Source organism: Macaca thibetana, chromosome X (assembly GCF_024542745.1).
Source record: "Macaca thibetana thibetana isolate TM-01 chromosome X, ASM2454274v1, whole genome shotgun sequence".
In the NCBI taxonomy this organism is placed as follows: Eukaryota; Metazoa; Chordata; class Mammalia; order Primates; family Cercopithecidae; genus Macaca; species Macaca thibetana.
Window position 1 is genome coordinate 66,618,849 of NC_065598.1, and position 27,491 is coordinate 66,646,339.

General features: G+C 42.9%; 3 protein-coding genes across 5 annotated transcripts in view; 2 read left to right on the forward strand and 1 right to left on the reverse strand.

The window, feature by feature from the left end:
• Positions 1-27,491, reverse strand: part of PJA1 (praja ring finger ubiquitin ligase 1) — a 1,335,831-nt gene that overhangs the window by 1,258,795 nt on the left and 49,545 nt on the right. The window lies entirely within an intron of this gene.
• Positions 1-27,491, forward strand: part of OTUD6A (OTU deubiquitinase 6A) — a 229,278-nt gene that overhangs the window by 107,635 nt on the left and 94,152 nt on the right. The window lies entirely within an intron of this gene.
• On the forward strand, positions 621-27,468 carry DGAT2L6 (diacylglycerol O-acyltransferase 2 like 6). Its single transcript, XM_050776252.1, has 7 exons — positions 621-705; positions 21,310-21,420; positions 21,851-21,921; positions 22,288-22,492; positions 23,927-24,101; positions 26,665-26,876; positions 27,314-27,468. Exons 1-7 carry the CDS (start codon positions 621-623, stop codon positions 27,466-27,468), a joined length of 1,014 nt encoding a protein of 337 aa, XP_050632209.1.

Below are 27,491 nucleotides of genomic sequence, written 5' to 3' on the forward strand. Positions count from 1 at the left end.
GGACTGGGAGCCAGGTCTTCCTTCTGTGCAATGCTTGTCCCGCTCTATGATAAGGTGTCTGGCCACTGAGACAGGGCCCTTGGGACTAGAGGCACAAAGAGGGATCTGAGGAGTCTATTAACAGATATCCAGTGCAGAAAAACAGCCCCAGTGGGCTAGGTGACTCAGCAGAAGACAAGAGGAGACAAGGGGGAACCCCTAGGGCAGAAACAAGTGTGGCTGCCAAGTCCCTTTTCTTAAGCAGGGAAAGGGAGTGGGGTGCTTTTCAGAGGTCCTATTTGAGGCCCAAGCTACTCTCTTCCTGCACTTATTTATCAAGAGTGCCCCTCCCTCACAGCTAGAGCCACCCCAGGGCCATTTCTGCTTCATTACAATGGGGCACACGTGGAGAAAGGATACCACTGGCGAGATCAATTATACTGCTTGATCTGCAACCTGATGTGTGGGTAGGAAGTTGGGGCGGAGCAGTGGGGGAAAGGTTTGGTCAAGTCTGACAAAACCCCAGTAGCTAATCTCACTCCACAATAAGAGATTATAGCAAAGCATCTATAATCAACTCAGCTTAAGAAGTTTTGACCTTCTGGTTGGGCTTCTTACCACAACAGAACAGCACCATAACCATGGCCTTCTTCTCCCGACTGGATCTCCAGGAGGGCCTCCAAACCCTCTCTGTTTTGCAATGGATTCCAGTCTATGTATTTTTAGGTGAGTGAACCCCAAGGGCTGGAGAGCACATGGGGAACAAACCAAAAGAGTGTCCAATCTCCAGATGAGGAGGGTTCCAAAGAGATCGATCGTCTGGTTGATCTCCACCCTCTGGGAAGGATCTGCCAGGCACAAAGGCCAGGAGTGAGGCTGCGGCTGTTCTGGTTTAAAGAGTACTCCAGGCCAGGCACGGTGGCTCACGCCTATAATCCCAGCACTTTGGGAGGCTGAGGCGGGTGGATCACCTGAGGTCAGGGGTTCGAGACCAGCCTGGCCAACATTGTGAAATCCTGTCTCTACTAAAAAAAAAAAGGAAAGAAAAAGAAAAAATACAAAAATTAGCCGGGCATGGTGGCATGCACGGGTAATCCCAGCTACTTGGGAGGCTGAGATAGGAGAATCACTTGAACCCGGGAGGTGGACTTTGCAGTGAGCCGAGATCCTGCCACTGCACTCCAGCCTGGGTAACAGAGCAAGACTCTGTCTCCAGATATTTAAAAAAAAAAAAAAAAAATCACTCCAGCCTTCTCAGGAGCTGTCCCCTATGAACTAGCTGAAAAGAGTCATATTCAGGGACAGGGCAGAAGTGGTGGTGGCTTACAGAGTTGGTGTTACTAGGTAGGTGTTGGGTGATTTTCTAGTCTACAGTTACGGTGAGAGAATTCTGGAAAATCTGAGGGCTGCCTGAGTGACATCTCAGACAGAATTTGAGAAAGAGCCAGTTGTTCCGTGGACTCACGGCACGGAAGTCAACAGTGTTGGGCCTCTCCCACCTAAGAAGCACTTTTTTTTTTTTTTTTTTTTTTTTTTTTTTGAGACGGAGTTTCGCTCTTGTCGCCCAGGCTGGACTGCAAACTGCAAACGGGCTGACAGCTCCAAGATTTTCCTTGCCAGAAACCAGGGATTTGGGGGCGGTCAATTACAGGGGCAAGCTTGAAAACTGGATGAGGAGAAATAATGTCATCCTGAGGGATGAGACAGGTAGGAGATAGCTGATTCCAACCCATGGGAGGCTATATGATCCTTAGAGCAGAGGCTCTCAACCAGGGTCCTATAGACCAAAAATTCAGGGTGGATGGGGGGGTACTTTGAATTGGGATGAATAAAACTGCCTCTTTCGGCCGGGTGCAGTGGCTCACGCCTGTAATCCCAGCACTTTGGGAGGCCGAGGCAGGAGGATCATGAGGTCAGGAGATTGAGAGCATCCTGGCTAACACGGTGAAACCCCATCTCTACTAAAAATAACAGAAAATTAGCCAGGCGTGGTGGCGGGCACCTGTATTCCCCGCTACTCAGGAGGCTGAGGCAGGAGAATGGCGTGAACCCGGGAGGCAGAGCTTGCAGTGAGCCAAGATCGTGCTACTGCACTCCAGCCTGGGCGACAGAGCAAGACTCCGTCTCAAAAAAACAAAAAACAAAAAAACAAAACAAAACAAAAAAACAAATAAAACAAACTGCCTCTTTCTTTCCACTAACATCTAATTGAAATGTAGTATTTCCTTCAATGATGAATGCAGGCAATAAACCACAAAGTATTAGGAGTACCTGTGAGTGTCAGTAACAGACATCACAGAGATTTGCATTTCATATTACAGTTGTTGCAGGTATCTCGAAATTTCATTTATGTTCACGACTACTTCAAAATACCAGTAGTTATTGGCACTGCTGTTAGATCTGGTTATTTAATGCATACATCAAGAAGCACATATGTTACTATATCACATTGTGGGTAGTATTTTGATAACTGAATTTTAATATAATGGGTTTCCTTTGTAAATCTGTGTATTTTATTTTGTGCATTTAAACATATTATTCAGAGAAAGGGTCCATGGCTTCACCAGACTGCCAGAGGGGTCCACAGCCTTCTCAAAATGCAGACTTATTAAGCCTTTTTAAAATCAAAACACGTTAAGCCCATTGATGGCTTGACTTTAGCTATATCGAGAGAAGAAAGTGATTTTGTTAGTAAACTTAGTTGTTTCTAGACTTTCATAGTTTCTTTTTGTTTTCCTTTGCATTTCCCCTAACTTCCCCAAAAAGACCCCTTTGATAAGTTCCGGCCCTCAGCCAGGAAAGTGAGGGACACAGGAATGTCCTAAGACACTTGCTATCAGGGTGGCAGCAACTGTGTCAAATCAGGATCCCAGAAAGAATGGGCAGAGATGGGGCAGAGAGAGCAGGGAAAAGATATCAAGAGAGGATGAGTTTTGTGAGCGGGTCCTTTTAGGTGTAGGGCCTCTTCCACCCAGGAAGGCTCTTCTGGGGCAGCTTTTTTTTTTTTTTTTTTTTTTTGGAGACGGAGTTTCGCTCTTGTTGCCCAGGCTGGAGTGCAATGGCACGATCTTGGCTCACTGCTACCTCTGCCACCCGGGTTCAAGCGATTCTCCTGCTTCAGCTTCCCAAGTAGCTGGGACTACAGGCGCCTGCCACCACGCTGAGCTAATTTTTGTATTTTTAGCAGAGACGGGGTATCGCCATGTTGGCCAAGTTGTTCTCAAACTCCTGACCTCAGGTGCCCACCTCGGCCTCCCAAAGTGCTGGGATTACAGGCATGAGCCACCGCGCCCGGGCGAGGCAGCTTTTCTAATTAAAATGTACTCATTTTTCTGCCAGAAAATGATACTTTCTCATATATATTTTTCTCTATTTCATTTCCTCTCTCAAAGGACAGTGCGTCCTGCTTGGTATAGGGTAGAGAGTGTATCAGATAACTGGATATGTGAGGGACCAAGAAGGTGAGGATTAGCCTCCAAGTAATGCCCCTTCACCCCCAAATTTCAATGGTTTCTAGTTGTCCCAGAAGAGCTGGAGGCGTGGAGTGGGGATGATACCCATGTGTCTTCAGTGGAAACACATAAGAATAAATGGGGCCGGGTGTGGTGGCTCACGCCTGTAATCCCAGCACTTCAGGAGGCTGAGGCGGGCGGGTCACAAGATCAAGAGATCGAGACCATCTTGGCCAACATGGTGAAACCCCATCTCTACTAAAAATACAAAAATTAGCTGGGTGTGGTGGCATGCGCCTGTAGTCCTAGCTACTCGGGAGGCTGAGGCAGGAGAATCACTTGAACCCGAGAGGCGGAGGTTGCAGTGAGCCAAGATCGCACCCCTGCACTCCAGCCTGGTGACAGAGCAAGACTCTGTCTCAAACAAAATAAAAAATTAAAAAATTTTAAAAATAATTTAAAAGAGAATAAATGGGATTTTTTTCACCTTCATTTTTAAAAGTTATTTTTATTGTGGTACCATACCTAGAACATAAAATTTACCATTTTAACCATTTCTAAGTGTGCTCTGAGTACATGTCATTAAGTACATTCACAATGCATGGCCACCATCCATCTTCAGAATTTTATCTTCCCAAACTGAAATTCTGTATCCGTTAAACAATAACTCCCTGATTTCCCCTCCTTCCAGTCCCTGGAAACCACCATTCTTTCTGTCTCTATGAATTTGCCTATTCTAGGTACCTCATATAATTGGAATGATTATTCCAGTGTTTGTCCTTTCATGATTGGCTTATTTTACTTAGTATAATGGCTTTAAGGCTCACCCATGTGGTATCATGTGTCAGAATTTCTTCCCTTTGAAAGGCTGAGTTATACAGTGCCTTGTGTGGATATGCCACGTATTGTTTTCCATTCATCTACTGATGGACATTTAGGTTGCCTTGACATTTTGGCTATTGTGAGTAACGTTGCTATGAATATAGATGTACGAACATCTCTGAGACTCTGCTTTCAATGCTTTTGATACACACCCAGAAATGGAATTCCTGGATCACACAGTAATTCTGTTTTTACTTTTTTTTTTTGGAACTGCCATCCTGTTTTCCTTAACGGCTGCACAATTTCACATTCCCACCAACAGTGCACAAGAGTTTCAATTTCCCCACATCCTCACCTATACTTCTTATTTTCTGTTTTTTAAATAATAGCCATCCCAATGAGTGTGAGACGATATCTCATTGTGGTTTTGCTTCACATTTCCCTGATGATCAATAATGCTGAGCATCTTTTCGTGTGCTTGTTGGCCATTTGATTTGACTTCTTTTAGACTGATTAGCTTTACCATTCCATTTGTCTTTCTCTTCTTGTTCAGGTGCTATACGCCCTGTTTCTGTTCTTTTAGTGATTATGCTAGAAATTACAACATAAATCCTGGGTCTTGAAAGTTACCAAGGTAGCTTCAGTGTCCAACAGGGCGTGATGCCCACAGAGGTGCCTAAGACATTCAAATATGTTCAATCCAACAGTTATAGAGTAAATACTAATGATAAGATCTTGGGCTGTCCTTGCTGTGAGATCCTTACAGGCTCTTTACTATCTAGTAACAGAGATAAACCAATCATTCATTCAACCATTGTCCCTATTTTATGTGCCAGTGCTGGACACATACACAGATCACTACAATGTAAGACAGACTGTGGTGAGTGAAAAGAGCCATGACAAAGTGATATTAGGGTATCAGAATAAGAAAATATTATACAAGTTGAACAGATCAGGGGAGACAGGAAAGGGAGTCACCGTGACATGGCAAACAGGACATGAGTTCTGGAGTTCATCAGACTTAGATGGCAATTAGCTATGTGACTCCAAACAAGTACCGCAATCCCTCTAAGTCTGTGTCCCTATTCTCTCAGCCTGGTTCATGGGAAATGCTCCTACAGAAATGTCTGCCTTCCACCCTTCCTTCTTCCTTTTCTTTCTCACCTTCTTTCCTTCCTTCCTTCTATCTTGCTCAGAGCCTCCCTCAGTGCTTCCCCTCCTTCCCAAATGATGTTCAGAATCATAGCTGATTACGGAGCATTACTGGAAGTAATGGGGAGGAAATAGAGAAAATGGAGAAAAGGCAGAGGGACAAGAAGGAGGGAGGAAGCAAGAAGAGAGGAATGAGAAAATGGCTTGGAGGAGATTTGGAATACAAATATTCATGTCCTTAGAATTAGGCTGTGGCTCTGACAGCCCCTCTCAGGGCCAGCTTTCATTCAGAGGATGGCTTTCCCTCATCTCTTCTGGGCTTGTATCACCATCCCCCTAAACTATCTCAATATTCTTTTTCCTGATCGTCTAACCTCTGATCTCCACCCTCTCCAATCTATTCCAGTGCCTGCTTCTGGAGGTCTTTCGAAAGCATCCCTTTTTTTTTTTTTTTTTTTTTTTTTTTTTTTTTTTTTTTGAGATGGAGTCTTACTCTGTTGCCCAGGCTGGAGTGCAGTGGGGCAGTCTCAGCTCACTGCAACCTCTGCCTCCCGGGTTCAAGCAATTCACCAGCCTCAGCCTCCTAAGTAGCTGGGATTACAGGTATGTGCCACCACACCTGGCTAATTATTTTTTTTTTTTTTTTTTTTTTTTTTTGTATTTTTAGTAGAGACAGGGTTTTGCCATGTTGGCCAGGCTGGTCTCGAATTCCTGACCTCAGGTGATCCACCCGCTTCAGCCTCCCAAAGTGCTGGGATTACAGGCATGAGCCACCGTCTCAAAAGCATCTTTGATTACATCCCTCTCCTGCTCAAAAATAGTCAGTGGTTTCCCATTGCCTATGTGGTGATGTATAAAGGTGTCAGACTGGGCATTCAAAGTCTTCCTCCACTCTCTGGTGTTAACCCGTTGCCAGCTCATCCTCCTACTCTTCCCTACATGATTGCCTTGCGTTGCAGGTAATCTATTCACTAAACAAACAGGAAATCGACTCTCCCATTCCTTCACCTCTGCTCCCACTACTCCTACTACTCCTGCCACTGGAAAGACGGCATGATAGCTCTTCCTGGACTCTCCAGGGACAGCGCCTCCTTTTAGATATTACTCAAATCATATCTTCTCTGTACATTTTCCAGACAACCCAAGACTACATCGCCTCGGAAAGTCTAGAGCACTTTGTAAGAATAGGCTGGGGAGCAGCCATTATATCTTTTGTGCCCTCTACCCAATAAGCTCCATGAGAACAGGAGCTCTTTCTTATCATCATTATATTTCACGCAAGATCAAGCTTGACACTAACTTGAAGGTCTTCCAGATTTCTTCTTCCTCAGCAGAAATCTTTATTTTCACTCTTACTCTTTCTTTTCTCCCTTGGACATCCTTTTTGGGTGTGTGGGCCTGCCCTCTTTCTCTGGTTTCTGGTACTGTAAAAAATAGAACAGGTTGGGTTCAGTGGCTCATGTCTGTAATCCCAACATTTTGGGAGGCCGAGGTGGGAGGATCACTCGAGCCTGGGAGTTTGAGACCAGCCTGGGCAACAGAGTGAGACTCCATCTCTACAGAAAAAAAAAAAAAAAAAATCAAAAAATTAGCCAGGCATGGTGGTGCATGCCTGTGGTCCCAGCTATTGTGCTGGCTGAAATGGGGGACTCATTTGAGCCTAAGAGGTAAAGGTTAGAGTGAGTTGTGATCACGTCATTGCACTCTAGCATGGGTAACAAAGCGAGACCCTGTCTCAAAATAAATAAATAAAAGTAGAACACAGTCTTCAGAGTCAGATGGACCAGTCTGTCACTTACTTGCTATGAGACCTTATGCAAGTAAGTCTCTGTTACTTTCTACGTGACCTTGAGCAAGTAAGTCATTCACCCTGTACCATAACAGAAACAGCATAGTACCTGCCTCTCAAGACTGTTCCAGAGACCTCTGAGGTGAGAAAATCCTCAATACATGTTAATTTTCTTCCTTTCAACTACCGAAATTGACTACTTGGAGCCCAACCACCACACCTGATAAGATACTGCCAACCTTGCCACTTGATCAACAGAGGAGTGACGACCATTCCTCTGAGGCAGACACCTTAGACACTGACTTTATTGCATCTTCAGGAAAAATGATAACTAAAGCAGATAGAGACTTTTTCTTTCTTTTCTTTCTTTCTTTCTTTCTTTTCTTTCTCTCTTTCTTTCTCTCTCTCTTTCTTTCTTTCTTTCTTTCTCTTTCTTTCTTTCTTCTTTCTTTCTTTTTCTTTTTTGAGACAGAGTCTCGCTCTGTCTCCCAGGTTGGAGTGCAGTGGCATGATCATAACTCACTGCAACCTCAAACTCCTGGGCTCAAGCGATCCTCCTGCCTCAGCTTCCCGAGTAGCTGGGACTACAAGTGTGCACCACCATGCTCGGCTAATTTTAAAATTTTTTTGTAGAGATGAGGTCTCACTATGTTGCCTGGGTTGGTCTCGAACTCCTGGACTCCAGTGCTCCTCCTGCCCTGGCCTCCCAAAATGTTGGCATTACAGGAGTGAACCACCACGCCCGGCCTAGACTTTGATGCATTCCCAGCATTCCCACATACCCCATCACGGCATCTTTCATTAATCCCCTTCCATCACCCCAGCATCAAATCAGCTGTGTTGGGCTGAAAATTCTACCTCCTTGGTGACTTTCAAATTGCTATGTGAAATGGTAGCCTATTTTAGGTTCCCACTGGCTTTCATCTGAATGCCAAAACTCTTAGCTGATCTCTTTGCCTATAGTTTCTCTTGCTCTCACAGTTATTCCAGATTATCTTCCTGAAACAGACACGATCATGCTACTCTTCTGCTCTCTGCTTAATAACCTTTACTGGCTACTCATTCCCTTCAGCATCAGGCCTAATCTTTCCAGTTTCCTTCCCAGCTTCATCTCCTGTACCACAGCTTCCTTAGGCTGCCTGTGTTTTTGCAGGTAATGATGTTACTCACGGGCCTTGGACTCTCCCATCTCTTGGCCTTTGTTCGAGTTCTTCTTTGTGCATGGAGGACCCTTCCTCTACCAAGCCATCTGACAAAAATCCTACCTTTTCTCCAAAATTCAACTCTGAACCTTACCTTTCCCAAGAAACCCAGAGCTTCTGGAAGACAGGAATTTTGTTTTCCACATGTATTAATATGAGTTAATACACATGAGGTACTTAAAATAGTTATTGGCACACAATGAAGATGCAACAAATGCTATCTACTTTTTTCCTACAGCTTGGAGTAAAGATACATGATCTCTCTGATTCTCAGTTTCTTCATCTGTAAAATGAGATAATAAAATTATCCGCCTATGAGGATTGCAAGAACATTAAATGAGATAATATACATTAAGTGCTGAATAGAGTGCCTTTCACAACAAATGGTCAATACATGGTATCAAGGACCATGCATGCATTCTTTTCATCATTTCCATATTTACTCCCTTCACCCTCCTCTTTCCAGTTCCCAACCCTGTCCCCATGGCTTTTAACATAGAGATTTCATATGAGGTAGGCTCATCAATGTTTATTGAATTTTTAAATTACCTGTCACTCCTACAAGTTCTTATACTGATAGTTTGTTTGGATCCAACAAGTAATCACAAAGCTACAGGATTCCTCTTTGACAAACTACCCTTGTTTTTTTGTTTTTTTGTTTTTTTAATTTCTGAAGGCATTGAGCCAACTGACTAGATTTGGCAAGCATTGCCAACATTCAGATTTAGGTCATTGCCCCGAAACATGAAACATAATGTTTTCACCCATAAGATTTATAGGCTTTCACCTTACACTGGAAATAATTCGTTGCCTATATCCTTACACACACATGCACACCTTATAACTTCAGAAGGCCTTTCCTTATTTGGAATAAGGGCATTGGTGGTTTCTCTTCCTATTAACTTTCACCTGCAACTTGGAGAATTTTGAAATCGAACTTCTTCCTTTACTATAATTCAATGTAATGAATAATTATCATAAGCTATCTCTTTGTGCTTGGCACTGTGCTAAAGGCTGTTTTTAAGAAGCTTACTGTCTGATAGGGAGAGAAACAGACATATGAGGTACTAATTACACAATCAAACAAAATGGACCAGAACCAGAAAGAAGCACGAGTAGTGTCTTGGGAGTGTGCAGAAGAGGCAGTCCTTAATTCTGACCAGGAGATGAGCAAAGATATCACAAGGAAGTGTCATTTGAGCTAATCCTTAAAGCCTGAGAGAATTTTGATAAGCAGAAAGTTGGAAACAGAGTAATAAAAATAAGGGAACAGCATCATCAAAGGCACAGAAATGTGAATTACATGGTGAGTTGAGGGAATGGGAAGTAGACAAAGGTGGTCGGGCCCCTGTTTCCCATACTTTAGCCATTTGTGTCCCACCTTCTGGCTCTTTCCACAGCTGTGTACCACCCATGCTATTATTACTTAACATACTTTTCCTTCAAATTAAGTCATCTCTGTAGCCTAAATTAATGTATTTTAACAGGAAATTTTATATTGCTACCATGAATTTGCTTTTATTCTCTATGCATTCAAATAACTTTTTATCCATATACCACCTTGGATCATCTAATGTCCCTACAGAGCATGGGAACACTAGGCTGAGAAACACTTTGAGAAATACTAGGCTGCAGCATAAGGAATGTGAGTACAGGCACTGAGAGATGAGGCTAGGAAGATATATGGGGCTAGGCCAGTGAGGGCCTTGAATACCAGGCCAATGTGTTCAGACTTTATTCTGTCAGCAGTTGGAAAATATTGATGGTTTTAGGGAAAGCAAACAACATTATGTGATTGTGCTTTTTAAAAATTTCTGGCAGAGGTGTGGAAAATGGATTGGAGGGGAAGAAACCAGTAGCTGAAGGGCAGACAAAATACTGCAGTCCAGACTAGAAAAAAATCAAGTCCTGGACCATAGCAGTGGCAATGGGGACAGAGACAGGAAGATGGATAGAAGAGGTTTTGTTGTTGTTGTTGTTGTTGTTTGTTTGTTTGTTTGTTTGTTTTGGGTTTTTTTGGAAAGGGAAAGAAGTCAAAGATGGCCTAAAAATATTGAACCTATGACATTTATCTTGAGGCCTGAAAGATGAATAGGAACTAGCCAGACAAAGAGCTGAAGAGAGAGTTTTCCAGGCAAAGGGGACTGCATGCAGAGAAGCCCTGAAGCTAGAGAGCACTTGAAGGAGCTGAAAGAATAGCATGGTGGAATGCAAAGGACAAGGTGGTGGCCAGGGCCTAGATCACCAAGATCTCCTAATCCTTCTAAACCAGGGTTAGGAGACCGGACTTGATCCTAAGGGCCACAGGAAACCACGTTAATTGTTGAATTGTTAAATTACCATGTACTCCCACAGGTTCTTATATTTATAGTTAACTGAATAGGTTATCATAGTTAACAATAGGTAATTATAAAGCCACAGATATGCCTCCTTGACAAACCAGCCATGTCCTTGGCTACGTGCTATAGAGTGACAGAGACAGACTTGCATTTAATGCACTGGCTGGGTCATGGCTCCAATGGAAGCAGGCAGCCTATTTAGAAGACACTGGTGGTCATCTAGGTGAGAGATAATGGTGGCTTTGAGCAAGTGGTAGCATGGAGGAGGGAAATATAATAATTTGAAAGAGATCTGGAAGGCAGAAGTGGCAAGAATTAGTACCTGACTAAATGGAAGTAACAGCTAGAGCTTGGTGGTTAAGGGTACAGTCCCTGGAGTAAGACAATCTTGGTTCTCAGCCCTGGTTCACTTACCTCCTAGCTGTGTAATTTTGGAACTATTTAACCACTCTGAACCTCAGGTCCTCATCCACAAAATGATAATGATTACTGTTCTCATGGGGTCTTTATGAAGATTAAATAAACTATGCCATGTGAAACGCTTAGTTTTACATGATAAGTGTACAATAGATATTGGCTATTAATCTATGGGATAAGTGAGCAAGTGAGAGGAATCAGAGATGATTTGAAGAAAGGACCCACTTAGGTCATATTGGTACCATTTTCAACTTAAGCTAGTAATCATTAGCAATTTGAGGCTATACAGGTTTAACTTTTTTTAAAGTCAGGATCAGGGATAAAGAGGGACACTATGTAATGATAAATGGGATGATTCACCAAGAAAACAACTATCCTAAATGTGTGTGCCTCAAATGATAGAATTTCAAAATACATGATGCAAAAACTGATGGCTCTAAAAAGAAAAATAGACAAATTAGCAATTATATTTGGAGACCTCCTTGACAACCACAATCAGTCAAAACTCACCTAACATGAAATAAATAACCCATCACTATAATCTTAATTTTAGAAGGTTAAAAACCTTCTAAAAAGAGATTTTCAGACCCAGATGGTTTCAACAGCAAATTCTACAAACATTTTACAGAAGAAATGTCACGAATTCTATGAAATCTCTGCGAGAAAACTTAAGAGAAAGGAACATTTCCCAACTCATTTACGAGGCCACATCCTGATACCAAAATCAGTCAAAGATAGTACAAAAAAAGGAAAAGAAAACTATAGACTAAGATCCCTCATATATATAAATGAAAAAAGCAACAAAATATTAACAGATTGAATCCAGCAATACATTACAAAGAATAATGCACCGTGACCAAGTGGCCTTTATCCAAGAAGGCAAGTGTAAATATTTGAAAATAAATCAATGTAAACTACCATATTAACCATCCAAGCATGAAAAACCCCACGTAATCATATCAATTGACAAACTTCAACACTTAATCATGATAAAATCTCTCAGCAAACTAGGAATAGAAGGGAACTTCCTCAACCTGATAAAGGGCATCTACAAAAAAAAAAAAAAACCCTACAGTTAACATCGCACATGATCATGAAAGACGAAATGCTTTCTCCCTAAGATTAGAAACAAAGCAAGGATGTCCATTCTCACCACTTGTATTCAACGGTATATTAAAAGCCCTAGCAAATGCAATATGGCAAAAAGAAAAAAAGAAATAAATGCATACAGATAGGAAAAAATGAGAAATAAAACTGTCCTTACTTGTAGATGTCATGATAGTCTGTAAGGAAAATCCCAAGGACTCTAAATAAAACAAAAACCTCCAAGAACTAACAAATGAGATTAGCCAGTCACAGGATACAAGATCATGCATAAAAAGTAATCACATTTCTATATACTAGCAGAGAAGAGTTGAAAACGGAAATTTAAAAAACAATACCATTTCAATATCTTCAAAAATAAAATGTTTGGGAATAAATCTAATAAACCATACAGGATTCATAGGCTAAAAACTGTAAAATGCTGATGAATAAAATAAAAGATCTAAATAATTAGAGACATACCATGTTCACAGATTCGAAGATTCAACAGAGTAAAGACGCCAGTTCTCCCCAGACTGATCTATAAGTATAATGCAATTCAAGTAAAAATCACAGCCAGGGTATATTAGGTAATGGTTTTGCAAAAATATTAAATTTCCCAAATTCGGTAATAGCATTGTGGGTGCTATAAGGGAAGAGAATATCGTTTTTCTTGCAAAATACATGCTAAAGTATTTAGAAGCAAAAGGTTGTAATTTCTGTGATGTATTCTCAAATACAAACATATGTATATACTTACATTTTTACATTTAAAGATTACTCAAATGTAAAATGTTGACAATGGGCAGATGTAGATGAAGATTATACAAGACTTTATTAAAATAATCTTGTTTTGTCAGAATAAAAAGTTTAATTTAAAAACCTCCATCAAGAGTTTTTGTAGAAATAAACAAGCTGATTCAAAAGTTTATATAGAAAAACAAAGAAACTACAAATAACTAAACAATTTTGAGAAAGAATAAAGTTAAAGGAATTATACCATCTGATTTTGAGACTTAGTACAAGACTACAGCAATCAAGACAGTGACGTATTTGTCAAGGAATAGATGTATTGATCCACAGAACAGAAAAGAGAGTCAAGAAATAAACACACGAATATGGTCAATTGATTTTTGACAAAGATGAACAAGCAATTCAATGGAGGATGAATAAGTCTTTTCAAGGAATGGTGTAGGGAAATTTGATGTCCATATGTGGCAAAATGAACCTTGACCCAAACTTCAGGCTCTATAAAAATTGACTCAAGTATGACATCAACAAGATGGTGAATGGGAAGTCCATCACATCTCTCCAGAGCAACAAGAATTTGGCAGCCATCCGTGGACCAAAGTACCTTTGTGGGGATTTTGGACCCAGGTAGGATGCTGCAAAACTCTAGTAGAGTCCAACACCAAGGAAGGCTGTTTTGAGAGGGCAGACCCACACCCAGGGTTGTTGACCGTGATGAAGGTTACAGACCTGGAAATAGTCTCATCCTCCTGTAAACTCAGCTACAATGCCATTTGGCCTTGACTCTGCCACCAAAATCATCTTCCAAGGCGTCCAGGAGGAGTCACAACCATCTGTGCCTCAAGTTACAGGACTGCCAATCTTGGTCCCAGTAGTATACCCTGAAGCAGCCTTATAACTCAGCTCTGGTCACACTCTGCTGTGGTATGGGAGCAATTATGCCTTCCCAGGGCCTTGCTGGGAATCGTGCCTGTCTGTGCCATAGGAAGCAAGCTTGCTAACCTTGGTACCGCAGCAGATCCTGAAACAGCCCCATAACTTGGCTCCAGCTCCATTGCACTGTCCAGAGCAGTCCTGTCCACCCAGGAACCTGGCAGGAGGCACACCTGTCCATGCCCATGGAGGCAGGCCTGCAGGCCTCAGTCTTGGCTATAGACCTTGAGGCAGCCCTATGACTTGGTTCTATCCCTTCTCAGCCACAGTCCTGGGCCTGTCCTGCCTGCCCAGGGACCTACCCAGTGACCTAGCAGAAGCCCTCCCATAAACCTGCTGAAATCAGTCTATAAAGACTAATTTGCTCCTTGAAATGCACAGACACCAATGAAAGGCTACATAAATAACAAACAATCCAGCAAACGTGACACTACCAAAGTAAACTAGTATAGCTCCAGTAACAGCCCAAATAAATGGAGATCTATTAAAGGCTTGATGAAGAATTCAAGATAGTCATCCTGAAGTGCAGTGAGTTGTGAGAGAACACAGACAACTAAACAAAATCAGGAAAACAACACATAAATGAGATGAGAAGTTTAATAAAGAAATAAAAACCATAAAAAGAACCCAAACAGAAATCCTCAAGCTGATGTATACAATGACAGAACTGAAAACTAAAAGAAAGAGTTTCAATAGCAGACTTGATCCTGCAGAAGAAAGAAATGGGTAACACAAAGATAGGTAATTTGAAATTAGCCAATTAGAGAAACAAAAAAGAAAAAAATGAAAATGAGTGAAGAAAGCATAAGGAACCTATGGGACACAATAAGCAAATGAATCTACTAATTATGGGAGTCCCATAATTTAGGAGAAGAAAAAGAGAGAGAAAGAAACAGAAAGCTTATTTTAAGAAATAATGGTTGGAAACTTCACAAATCCTAGGAAAGAAATGGACATCAAGATTCATGAAGCTCAGAGGATCCCAAGCAAGATCAACTCAGAGAAGAATATCCTGAAGCACATTATAATCAAATTGTCAAAAGTCAAAGACAAAAGAGAATATTGAAAGCATTAAGAGAAAAGAGTTGCATCACATACAAGGGAACCTCATCAGCCCACTTCTCAGCAGAAATCTTACAGGCCAGGAGGGAGTGGGATGATACATTCAAAGTGCTAAAAGATGAAAAACTGCCAATGAAGAATACTATAACCAGCAAAGTGGTCGTTCATAAATGAAGGAACAATAAAGACATTCTCAAAGCCAGGCATGGTGGCTCATGTCTGTAATCCCAGCATGTTGGGAGGCTGAGGTGGGAGGATTGCTTAAGGCCAGTTTGAGACCAGCTGGGGCAACATAGTGAGACTCTGTCTCTGCAAAAATAAAACTAATAAAATTAGCCAGGCATGGTGATGTCCAGCTACTTGGACTTCCAGCTACTTGGGAAGCTATGGCAGGAAGATCGCTTGAGCCCAGGAGTTCAAAGCTTCAGTGAGCTATGAGCATGCCACTGTGCTTCAGCATGGGTAACAAAATGAGACCCCATCTCTAGCAACAAAAAAATGCATTTCCAGACAAATAAAAGCTAAAGGAGTTCATCACGACTAGACCTACCTTGCAAGAAATGCTAAAGAAAGGTGTTCAAGTTGAAACGAAAGGATACTAAGTAACAATATTAAAACAGATAAAAATATGAAACTCACTGGTAAAGGTAAATATATCATCAAATCCAAAATGGTAGTGTGTAAATCACTTTTAACTTTACATCTTTTTATATCATGTATCCATTAAAAAATTATTGCAGCTGTAGTTATTTTTAATACTTTTGTCTCTTATCTCATGTTAGAGTTAAAAGTGGCAATCAAAGAGTATCTTGAAGCATATGAAAATGGAAACACATCAAACCAAAACTTATAGAATGCAGCAAAAACAGTTCTGAGGGGAAAGTTTATCATGATAAATACCTACATAAAGAAAAAAGAAATATCACAAATCAATAACCTAACTTTACATCCCATGAAACTAGAAAAAAAAGAATAAACTAACCCTAAGATAAACAAAAGTAACAAACCCTTAGCTAAACTAACCAAGGAAAAAAGAGAGAGAATATCAAATAAATAAAATCAGAAATAAAAGAGGAGACATTACAACTGATAACACAGAAATACAAAGGTTATAAAAGACTACCATGAACAATCATACGCCAACAAATTGGATAATCTAGAAGAAATGGATATGTTTCTAGACACATACAACCTACCAAGAATACATTATGAAGGAAGAAAATCTAAACAGATCAATGACAGATGAGATTTAATCGATAATCAAAAACCTCCTAACAAAGAAAAGCCCAGGACCAGAAAGCTTCATAGGTGGTCAGTAGTTCCAGACCAGCTCGGCCAACGTGATGGGTTTGAGACCAGCCTGGCCAACATGCTGAAAGTACAAAAATTAGCCAGGCATGGTGGCATGCTCCTGTAGTCCCAGCTACTCGGGAGGCTGAGGCACAAGAATTGCTTGAACCAGGGAGCAGTGAGCCGAGATCGCGCCACTGCACTCCAGCCTGGGCAACAGAGTGAAACTGTGTGTCAAAAGAAAAAAAAAGAATTAATGTCATTCCTTCTCAAACTCTTCCAGAAAATTGAAAAGGCAGGAGCACTTCCAAACTCCTTTTACAATGCCAGCACTACCCTGATACCAAAGCTAGGCAAGGATACTGCAAGAAAAGAACATTACAGGCCCATATCCCTGGTGAACACAGATGCAAAAAATCCTCAACAAAATACTAGCAAACCAAATTCAACAGCACATTAAAAGGATCATACACCATGATCAAGTGGGATTTATCCCTGGGATGCAGGGGTGGTTCAACATGCATATGTCAATAAATGTAATATGCCACATTAACAGAAGAAGAATAAAAATCATAAGATCATCTCAATAGGTGCAGAAAAAGCATTTGACAAAATTTAACATCTTTTCATGATAAAAACTCTCAGCAAGTTAGACATAGAAGGAATGGATCTCAACATAATAAAGGCCATATATGAAAAGTCCACAGCTAACATCATACACAGTGGTGAAAAGCTGAACGCTTTTCCTCTAAGATTAGAAACAAGGCAAGGGTGCTCATTCTGCCATTTCTACTCAACACAGTACTGGATGTCCTACCAAGAGCAATTACACAAGAAAAAGAAAGAAAAGGCACCTAAATTGGAAAGAAAGAAGTTAAATTGTCTCTGTTAGCAGATGACATAATCTTATATAGAAAACCCTAAAGACTCCACCAAAAAATTGTTAGAACTAATAGATGAATTTGGTAAAATGTCAGGATATAAAATGAACATCCAAAAGTCAGTTGCATTTCTATACACTGACAATAAACTATCCAAAAAAGAAATGAAAGTAAACAATTCAATTTACAATATCATTAAAAGGAATAAAATACTTAGGAATAAATTTAACCTAGGAGGTGAAAGATCTGTATATCAAAAACTGTAAGACATTGAAAAACAATTGAAGAAGACATAAAAAAGTTGAAAGATGTCCTGTGTTCATGGATTGGAAAAATTAATATTATTAACATGTCTACACTACTCAAAGTGATCTATAGATCCAGTACGATCCCTATGAAAATTCCAATGACATTTTTAGAAGAAACATTAAAAAATCCTAAAATTTGTATGAGACAGCAAAAGACCCTGAATAGCTAAAGTAATCTTGAGAAAAAAACAAAGCTAGAGGCATCACACTTCCTGATTTCAAACTATATTACAAAACCATAGTAATCAAAACACTATGGTACTGACATAAAAACAGACACAGAAACCAGTGAAATATGATAGATAGCCCAGAAATAATCCCATGCATTTATAGCCAACTAATCTTTGAAACAGGTCCCAAGAATACACAATGGGAAAAGGATAGTTTCTTCAATAAATGGTGTTGAACTAGACATCCACATGTAAAATAATGAAACTAGACTCTTACCTTACAACATACACAAACATTAACTCAAAATGGATTAAAGATTTAAATGTAAGACCTGAAATCATTAAACTCCTAAAAGAAAATATAGGGGAAAAGCTCCTTGACATTGGCCTTGGCAATGATTTTTTGGATATGACAACAAAAGCACAGGAAACAAAAGCAAAAATAAACAAGCAGGAATACCTCAAACTAAAAATCTTCTGCCTAGCAAAGGAAACAATCAACTACATGAAAAGGCAACCCACAGAATGGAAGAAAATGTTTGCAAACCACATATCTCACAAGGGGTTAATCTCTAAAATATATAAAGAACTCACAGGCCAGGCGCAGTGGCTCAAGCCTGTAATCCCAGCACTTTGGGAGGCCGAGACGGGTGGATCACGAGGTCAGGAGATCGAGACCATCCTGGCTAACATGGTGAAACCCCGTCTCTACTAAAATATACAAAAAACTAGCTGGGCGAGGTGGCGGGCGCCTGTAGTCCCAGCTGCTCTGGAGGCTGAGGCAGGAGAATGGCGTGAACCCGGGAGGCGGAGCTTGCAGTGAGCTGAGATCCGGCCACTGTATTCCAGCCTGGGCGACAGAGCGAGACTCCGTCTCAAAAAAAAAAAAAAAAAGAAAGAAAAAGAAAAACGGGCAAAAGATTTGAATGGACACTTCACCAAAGAGGATATGCAGAAAGCAGACAAGCACATGAAAAGTTGTTTCGCATCACTAGCTATTAGAGAAATGCAAGTTAAAATTATGATGAGCTACCAATGCGCATATATTAGTTTTTTCTTCATTTTTTTCCTTTTTTTTCCCTCCCCAGTGCGCATATATTAGAATGTCTTGGCCATCTTCACTACAAACTAAATTAGAAGCCTACCTATGTGAACTTCCTCTTTGATAACCCTCTCCAAGACGCCTCACTTGTACGTGACAAGAGAAATTGGAACTATCTTCTGGTGTCAAGGCCATAATAACTAAGGGAGTGTCACACATACATAAATGCTTGTTCTTCATCATTCCTTTCTCAGGTACCCTTGCTTTATGTCACGGAACTCTTTTTCCATGAGACTTAGCTCTTCCACATTTGGCCTCTATTTCTCCTGTATCTTTATTTATTTATTTATTTTTGAGATGGAGTCTTGCTCATCGCCCAGGCTGGAGCGCAGTGGCGCGATCTCGGCTCACTGCAAGCTCCACCTCCTGGGTTCACGCCATTCTCCTGCCTCAGCCTCCCGAGTAGCTGGGACTACAGGCGCCTGCCACCAAGCCCGGCTAGTTTTTTTTTTTTTTTTTCTTTCTTTTTTTTTTTTTTTTGTATTTTTAGCAGAGACGGGGTTTCACCGTGTTAGCCAGGATGGTTTCGATTTCCTGACCTCGTGATCCGCCCGCCTCGGCCTCCCAAAGTGTTGGGATTACAGGCGTGAGCCACCGCGCCCGGCCTCTCCTATATCTTTAAATTCCACTTTTGTCACTGTGCACGACTCTAGTGACACTCAGGCTGGGTCTGGAAGCCTTGCTCTGAAAAAACGTTCTTGGTCTCCTGCCGGGTCATACCTGCAGTTCCAATAGGTTCCACAAGGGGGATGGTGTTACCCAGGTAAGGGCTCTTAGACCGCCTTTAGGACTGGTGGATAAATGAGTGAGATGAAAGGCACACAACTAATCCGTCTATGCTATTAAAATAACATCACATTTAAATAACACTATACATGCTGACTAAATAGTAATCATCAAGTTTACTAATGAAAACAGAAAACATTTTCTTATTTCTTTTTCAATCGGTCTACAGATATTTGTTGAACACATACTGTGTGCCAAGCTCTCTTCTAAATACTGGGAATACAAACAAAATGTATTTAAAACAAAATATAAAGGAAATGATACACTTAAGCTAACTTTAATTAGTGATGATTCTTATTTAACTTTATCTGAATTTTCTTCTGAAGCTTAACTGGCAAATTTACTCTCCTCTTTGATGAAGGGCATGGATAGCAAGGCTTTTCTCCATGACAGGCTTCCCATAAAACTCCTCCCACCACTCTTTCCTGTCTAATTCGAATGCTTACAACAACCATCTCGACCAGTGCTTATGAGGGCAATTCAGCTTATTACAAAGGTTTCTTTTACTCCATAACATGAGTTTTTAAAGCACTGTCCACTCAGCCTTTTCCTGCTATTTTCATTTATGTCCAAAATGCAAGAGACAAAGAGCTGGTAGGTAACTCCTGAGTTTCTTCTTCCCTGAAACTTTTATCTGCCATGACATGGTACCTGGTCAAAGAAGTCATTCCCTTAGCTAAGTCTTTTTTATTCACCATATGTATACTCAGCCCCTCTTTCTCATGAATGCAGATTTTTTTAATGGAATTCATTCCCACTGCTGTAAGATGTATCATGTTTGCAGTTACAGCCTGCTATGGTCATTTGCTAACACAGACTTCCCCTTCTGAACCTTCGTGACACTTTTGAATGGGACAAAATAAACATAGTAAAGTGGTTTTGTTGTTGTTGTTGTGTTTTTTGTTTTTTTGGTTTTTTAGAGATAGGGTCTTACTTTGTTACCCAGGCTGGTCTCAAACTCCTAGGTTCAAGCAGTCCTCTCGCTTTGGCCTCCCAAATTGCTAAGATTATAGGAGTGAGCCACCGCACCTGGCCTAGTAGAGCAGTTTTGTTGTTGTTGTTGTTGTTTGTTTTGTTTTGTTTCGTTTTTTCGAGACGGAGTCTTGCTCTGTTGCCCAGGCTGGAGTGCAGTGGTGCTATCTCTGCTCACTGCAACCTCCACCTCCCGGGTTCAAGCGATTCTCCTGCCTCTGCCTCCCGAGTAGCTGGGACTACAAGTGTGTGCCACCTTGCCCCGCTCATTTTTTGTATTTTTAGTAGAGACAGGGTTTCACCGTGTTAGCCAGGATGGTCTCAATCTCCTGACCTTGTGATCCACCTGCCTCGGCCTCCCAAAGTGGAGCAGTTTTTAATCCATGTTTACTTTTCAGCATCAAACAGCCTGTACACTGCGGGTAACGTCCCTGCTGGAATATGCAGACTTAGCAGTTCAGCACAGGAAAGCGGTTCAAGCTTTTAGAAAGAATTTCCAGAGGTCCCAGAATGGGGATTCAGCTACCAGCCCAATGTACTCTTCTTCCCATTCAGCAAGCCATGCTGTCCTTTGACCCCAACTCTTTCTTCAGTTGAGAGTTTGACCATCAAGGAGACCCAGATCCAGGGGCTCAGAGGCCTGCCTAGACCACAGCAGAGACAAATGGAGGGCGAGGGGTTGGGGAAGAGGGGAGAAGGAGAGAAGGGTCCCACACCAGCCTAGCCCGGCTCCTGTAGTGTAGAGCAGAGGCCGGGGTTATGAGCGGTGTACTAAAACTTGAAGGGAATTGAAAGGCGTGAACCCTTTGTGTCTCCTCAGGAGCTATTCCCATTCTCCTTATACCCTACTTTCTGCTGTTCAGTAAGTTCTGGTCCTTGGCTGTGCTCTCCTTAGCCTGGCTCGCCTATGATTGGAACACCCACAGTCAAGGTAAGAGACAGGGGCACAATGGTCTTCCTGTTTGGGCCAACAGTGGAAGCCCAGGGAGAGGGAGGTGGAGGGAGAGAGGGAGAACCAAGGGTAGGGGAGAGGCGAAGGAAGGGGAGGGAGAAGGGAGAGCAAAGCTCAGCAGGGACAGAGGTCTCTACCAGGTAGCTGAGGAAGAATTATGAGGTTGAGGTCTCTGGGCAGGTGCCCCCAGCCTCAGACTATTTTCCTGTCACCTTTCTGGTCAGCTCTAGAGGAGCAGGGGCTTCCTATGTCTTGGGGACTGGATTCAGGGACAGTACTTACAGTTCTGAGGTGTCAGAAGGAGGCCCCTCCTGTGACCTGAGGACTGCAGGCAGAACTCTCCTCCTCTGGGAGAGGTAGAGGGACTACAATGCCCTACGGACTCTTCCCTTCCCTTCTGTACACACAGGCGGCAGGCGTTCAGCTTGGGTACGAAACTGGACCCTATGGACTTATTTCCGAAATTACTTCCCAGTAAAGGTGACTACTCTTCCTCGGGGTGCCCTCAGTTGCCCAGACTCTTGCTCCCTACTCAGCTCCATGTCTTCAGAGGCTTTGGTGGTCAGCAGCGAAGGTCAAGGCCCCAAGTCATAATGCAAAGCAAGGGCCCGAGATGGATGGGCAGGTGGGGAGACAGGTGGATGGCAGCCTTTCCTGCACTGGCAAAGCCAGGTCAGCCTCTCTGACCATCGTGAGCCCTGGCAGTCCTATGACAATGATGACATCCTAGTGAACAGGGATTTGGGGCTCCCGAAGGGAAACATAGGCTACCTGCTGGGATTTTAGTCCACACGTCATTTCTTCCTTCTTTGTAGCCAATGCTCTGACTCAATCTCCCTCTAACAGCTGGTGAAGACTCACGATCTTTCTCCCAAACACAACTACATCATTGCCAATCACCCCCATGGTGTTCTCTCTTTTGGTGTCTTCATCAACTTTGCCACTGAGGCCACTGGCATTGCTCGGATTTTCCCATCCATCACTCCCTTTGTAGGGACCTTAGAAGGGATATTTTGGATCCCAATTGTGCGAGAATATGTGATGTCAATGGGTGAGTATAAGAAATAATTAATTCTATTTTTTTACCTGCTTCAAAGGTGCAACCCCAATAAGTCCTGACAATCATTCCCTGCTTGAAGAGTACATGATAGAAAATAAGTCCAGCACACCCTGGGCCCGTAACAGGAGTATGTGGCTAAGCATTAGCTTCTGTCCAAGATCTGGGAAGCAGGGTTTGGTTGCACAGCAGGGGAAGTTATAGGCATTCGTAAGAGTCACCAGGACTTTTTTCAGAGGGAGAACCAGAAGGCTGGAATTCAGGACCAATGCCAAAGTGCAAATCAGAGGATGAAAGCCAAGAATGAAACACAAATGCAGGGAAAAGCAGGTGTGAATGGGATCGCTCCGGTGAACTTCACCAGGCTCTCTCTAGGATGTCAGTTGGCGTCTTTGGGCCGGTCATTTGTACACCATGGTGTCTTAAAAGCATTTTAAAGTCTATCATACTAGCTAAAACTCTCCTGGTCTATGACTTTTACCTCCTTGGAACCCCTTCACACTTGCATAAAATGCCAAGGGATAAAGGATAGGAGTTCATCAGAGTATCCAGAACAACTTCCCCATGCTCAGCTTCAGGTCAGTGCACTGTGAAAAATGTCTCTCTCTCTGAACAAACAGTCATCCTTCTGGACACCAGAAAACAACTGAAGCCAAACATTAAAAGGTAAGATACAGTTCTCTGGAGGGGCCAGGTGGGACCACTAGAGCCCCAGAGAATGCTTCTACTCTGCTCTGAGGTTAGCATGGCCCTGGAGCGGGACTCTTTCTCAATGGCTAGAGCCTGGAGGCAATTTCTGCCGCCCCAGTGGAGACTAGATGGTGAGCACAGGGCAAAGATGGGAGACAGAAGTGGGAAAGGCTAGATGATTGTTGTTAAACAACAGGGTGTCATTCACATTCCATCATTCAACTACATTTCAGTTTGGCTTGGGCAGGCTCAGGGGTCTGCCTACTCTCCAGAAACCCCAGCCATTGGCTTCCCTTTGGCAGGTTGCTCTTAGGGAGGAAGCAGGTTTGTGGTGGCTAGTCTCGATTAGCCCTGGAGGAGAGAACTCTGGAGGATCTCCAGTGTTGTCAGCCTGGGCAGAGTGGAAGATGGCTGTGCTTCATGGGTAGAGAGGGATGATGTGGGCTTAGATACTATTGATCTGAAATGCAGTAGGCTATGGATGTAAGAGGCAGAGGAACTCAGTATTGACCCAACTGCAGAAGCACAGACCCCCAAGGCAAACAGCTGACCCTAAGGACCAACCAACCTTAGGCTAGAGCAGTCATAACCCAGGACACGAAGGTCAGAGACAGAAAGGTGGAAACAGCAATCATCAGAAAACAGAAGAACTGTCTCTGACAGGAAGAGCCTGGAAAAACCCCTCATCCCATCCTCAGGCATGAAGTTTTTCTACCACTTGACTCTTTGGTTTCACAGGTGTGTGCCCCGTGAGTAGGTCAGCCTTGAAGTACTTGCTGACCCAGAAAGGCTCAGGCAATGCCGTGGTTATTGTGGTGGGTGGAGCTGCTGAAGCTCTCTTGTGCCAGCCGGGAGCCTCCACTCTCCTCCTCAAGCAGCGTAAAGGTTTTGTGAAGTTGGCACTGAAAACAGGGTAGGTTCCAAGGTTCTAGTGCTTTGTTGCCAGGGTGCCATAGGCCCTCTGTAGCCCTCTCCAGAATGGTGCCCTCCCTGGGCACCTGTTAGAGGGCCCCCACCTTCACTCTAATTCCTTCCGTCTACCCCCTCACATTGTGCCTTAGGGATGTTGGGGCCTCCAGATACATTTCAGTGGGCACTTTTCTTACTTGAAGTTGGAGAAAGAACAGCAGAAGAAAACCTTTTACTTTCTGCCCATTGACCTGGTAGGCTGGAGGTCTGGGAAAGCGGGGCTCCACTCTATATCAACCTGTTAACTGAGAGGCCCTGAGAATCTACCAACTGCAAGGGGAGGCACTAGCTTTGATGCTGTGAGGATCAAAAAGATAAGACATGCCCCAAAGAGTATACAATCTGGTTTGAGAAATAGACCTCATTCATTCAGCAGTTACTGAACACCCACTGTATGTCAGTCATAGTACTAGGCATTTAGGATTTAAAAGTAAATAAGACCTGGTCCTTGCAAACTCACAGTCCAATATGGAAGAAGACAGGCCCATGCACATATAATTACCAAATAAATACATGCAGAATCCAACCACTTACTACCTAGACTACCACCCCTTGGTTTACTATCATCATCTCTCCCCTTGGATGATTATAACACTTCTAACTGCTCTTCCTGTATCCATTCCCGCCTCCCCCACCCCCAAGAGTCTATTCCCAGCTTCAGCCAGGATGATCCTGTTAAACACGAGTCAGATCATGTCACTTCTCAAAATGCTCCAGTGGCTCCCCTGTCACTCAGAGTAAAAACCAAAGTCCTGGCCGGGCGCGGTGGCTCAAGCCTGTAATCCCAGCACTTTGGGAGGCCGAGGCGGGTGGACCACGAGGTCAGGAGATCGAGACTATCCTGGCTAACATGATGAAACCCCGTCTGTACTAAAAAAAAATACAAAAAACTAGCCGGGCGTGGTGGCGGGCGCCTGTAGTCTCAGCTACTTGGGAGGCTGAGGCAGGAGAATGGCGTGAACCCGGGAGGCGGAGCTGGCAGTGAGCCGAGATCACGCCACTGCACTCCAGCCTGGGAGACACAGCGAGACTCCGTCTCAAAAAAAAAAAAAAAAAAAAAAAAACCAAAGTCCTTACAAGGGCTTGCGAGACGTGGAATAATCTGGTCCTTAGATGTCTCTCTGTTCTCATCACTCACTCCTCTCACTCCTCTCTCATTCCATCACAGTTACACTGGCCTCTTTGCTGTCCCTCAAGCAAGCCACCCACTCCTGCCTTAGGGGCTTTGCTTTAGCTGTTCCCTCTGCCCGCAACACTATTCCTGCAAATGACTGCTTGGCTCATTCCTTTATCTCCTTCAAGTCTTTGTTCAAATGTCTCTTCTCAATACGGTTATCTGACCATCTTGCTCTATTTTTTCCCGGTTACACTTATCTTCTTATAGATCATCCATTTTATTTATTTGTTTACTTACTATTTTCAATGTTTATTGTCTGTCTTCCTCCCAAAAAAAGTAAACTCCATGAAGACAGAATTTTTAAAAATCCATTGTATTCACTGATGCATCTCCAGGGCCTAAAACAGTGCTGGCACATAGAAAGAACTTAATATTTGTTAAACAAATGGAACACTACAATGGAAATGTGTACAAAGTGCTATGTGAGCACCAATTGATGGAAAAATCTTGACCCAGAATAGAGGTTTCATAGGTGGGTAACATCTGAATTGTGACTTGAAATATTAGTACGAGTTTCCAGGCAGACCAAAAGGGAGAAAGAACTCAGGCATTCAGTGAGGACCTATGGCATGTCAGGCGCTATGCCGGGGCCTAGGGATTCAAAGATGAATATGACCCAGTTCTTGCCTTTGATTGGCTTGTTGTCTATGGGGCGAGTCAGGCAAGTAAGGAGATGACTGTAATACACGGTTGGGGCAGTGTTAGTGTAGAAGAGAGGTAAGCACTAGATAAGGGGTACCTACTCCGCATTGGGGGAATTGAGGTGGTCAAACAAAGTTTCTTTAAGGGGATGAAATTGGGACTGAGCGCAAAATTGAATGAGCCACATGAAGACAGAGGGAAGGCACTTCCGACAGAGGAAGCAAAATGTACAAAGACATAGATGAGAGAATACAAGGCACAATTAATATGGCTAAGCAGATTGCAAGGAAAGAGTGGGGAGAGGAAAAACTAGCCAGGGAGGGAAGGCCAGAGCAAAAAGGCCCTAGGGAAGCAGCATGGTGCAAACTGAGGAGCTCTGCAAGATTTTGAGAGGAGTGGCATGTCCAGATATGCAGTTTACGAAGAACACTCTGGATGCTGGATGCAATGAAGACAGAACTTTTGAGATTAGTTTCTTCCTATACCAGGACAAGGCAGAGCAGCAGCTCCCCTCAGAGAGTTCAGTTGGGAGAGTGGGGCATGGCAGGAATGGGACATGAGGCTGGAGATGTTTGGGTGCTTGGGTTCTTGTCCTATAAGGGGGAGGTTGGAGAGGTTTCCCACCTTGGAGAGGATTTTTCTGGGGATCTTCCTCAGAGAGCTCACACTCCTGCCCCTCTCTTTGCAGGGCATACCTTGTCCCTTCATATTCCTTTGGTGAGAACGAGGTTTTCAATCAGGTGACCTTCCCTGAGGGCACGTGGTTAAGGTTGCTCCAAAAAGCCTTCCAGGACACAATCAAAAAAATCATGGGACTAAATTTCTGTACCTTCCATGGCCGGGGCTTAACTCACGGATCCTGGGGCTTCCTGCCTTTCAATCGGCCCATTACCACTGTTGGTGAGCTTTCCAGTATCTCCAGATGACCTGTTTCTTCATTCACTTCCCACCCACTTTAAATCATCCATCAAGTCCAGGGGGACCCAACTCACATCTGGGATGGGCAATGGGTGTGGCTGAGAGCAGGGTGGGTAGGACAACTAAACAGATAAGAGTTGTGGCCATTCATGGATGTGACATCAGCATCTGCTACAAGAGCATCACCATTCACACACGTTCTGTCACCACTCTCCTGAGCTTGCTTGCATTCTCTTGAGCATGGGTTTGATTAGATGATCAGAGAACAGGGGCCAGGATGAGACTGGAGCAAAGGGAAAGAATGAAAGAAGGGGAGGAAAGCCAGATACTGAGTTTCAGGACATGGCTCCCAGTGAGGGATGGGTAGTTTGAGTTGAGGAGGGGGGACTCTGATGTTTGTCTCTTGTCTTTTTTCATAGTTGGGGAACCCCTGCCAATTCCCAGGATTAAGAGGCCAGACCAGAAGACAGTGGACAAATATCACGCACTCTACATCAATGCCCTGCGCAAGCTCTTTGACCAACATAAGGTTGAATATGGCCTCCCTGAGACCCAAGAGCTGACAATTACATAACAGGAGGCACATTCCTCATTAAT

Coding starts and splice junctions, on each gene's coding strand:
- DGAT2L6 (XM_050776252.1), top strand. CDS start 621: ATGGCCTTCTTCTCCCGACTGGATCTCCAGGAGGGCCTCCAAACCCTC. Junction 706..21,309: donor TCCAGTCTATGTATTTTTAG/GTGAGTGAACCC, acceptor GTGTCTCCTCAG/GAGCTATTCCCATTCTCCTT. Junction 21,922..22,287: donor GAAATTACTTCCCAGTAAAG/GTGACTACTCTT, acceptor TCCCTCTAACAG/CTGGTGAAGACTCACGATCT.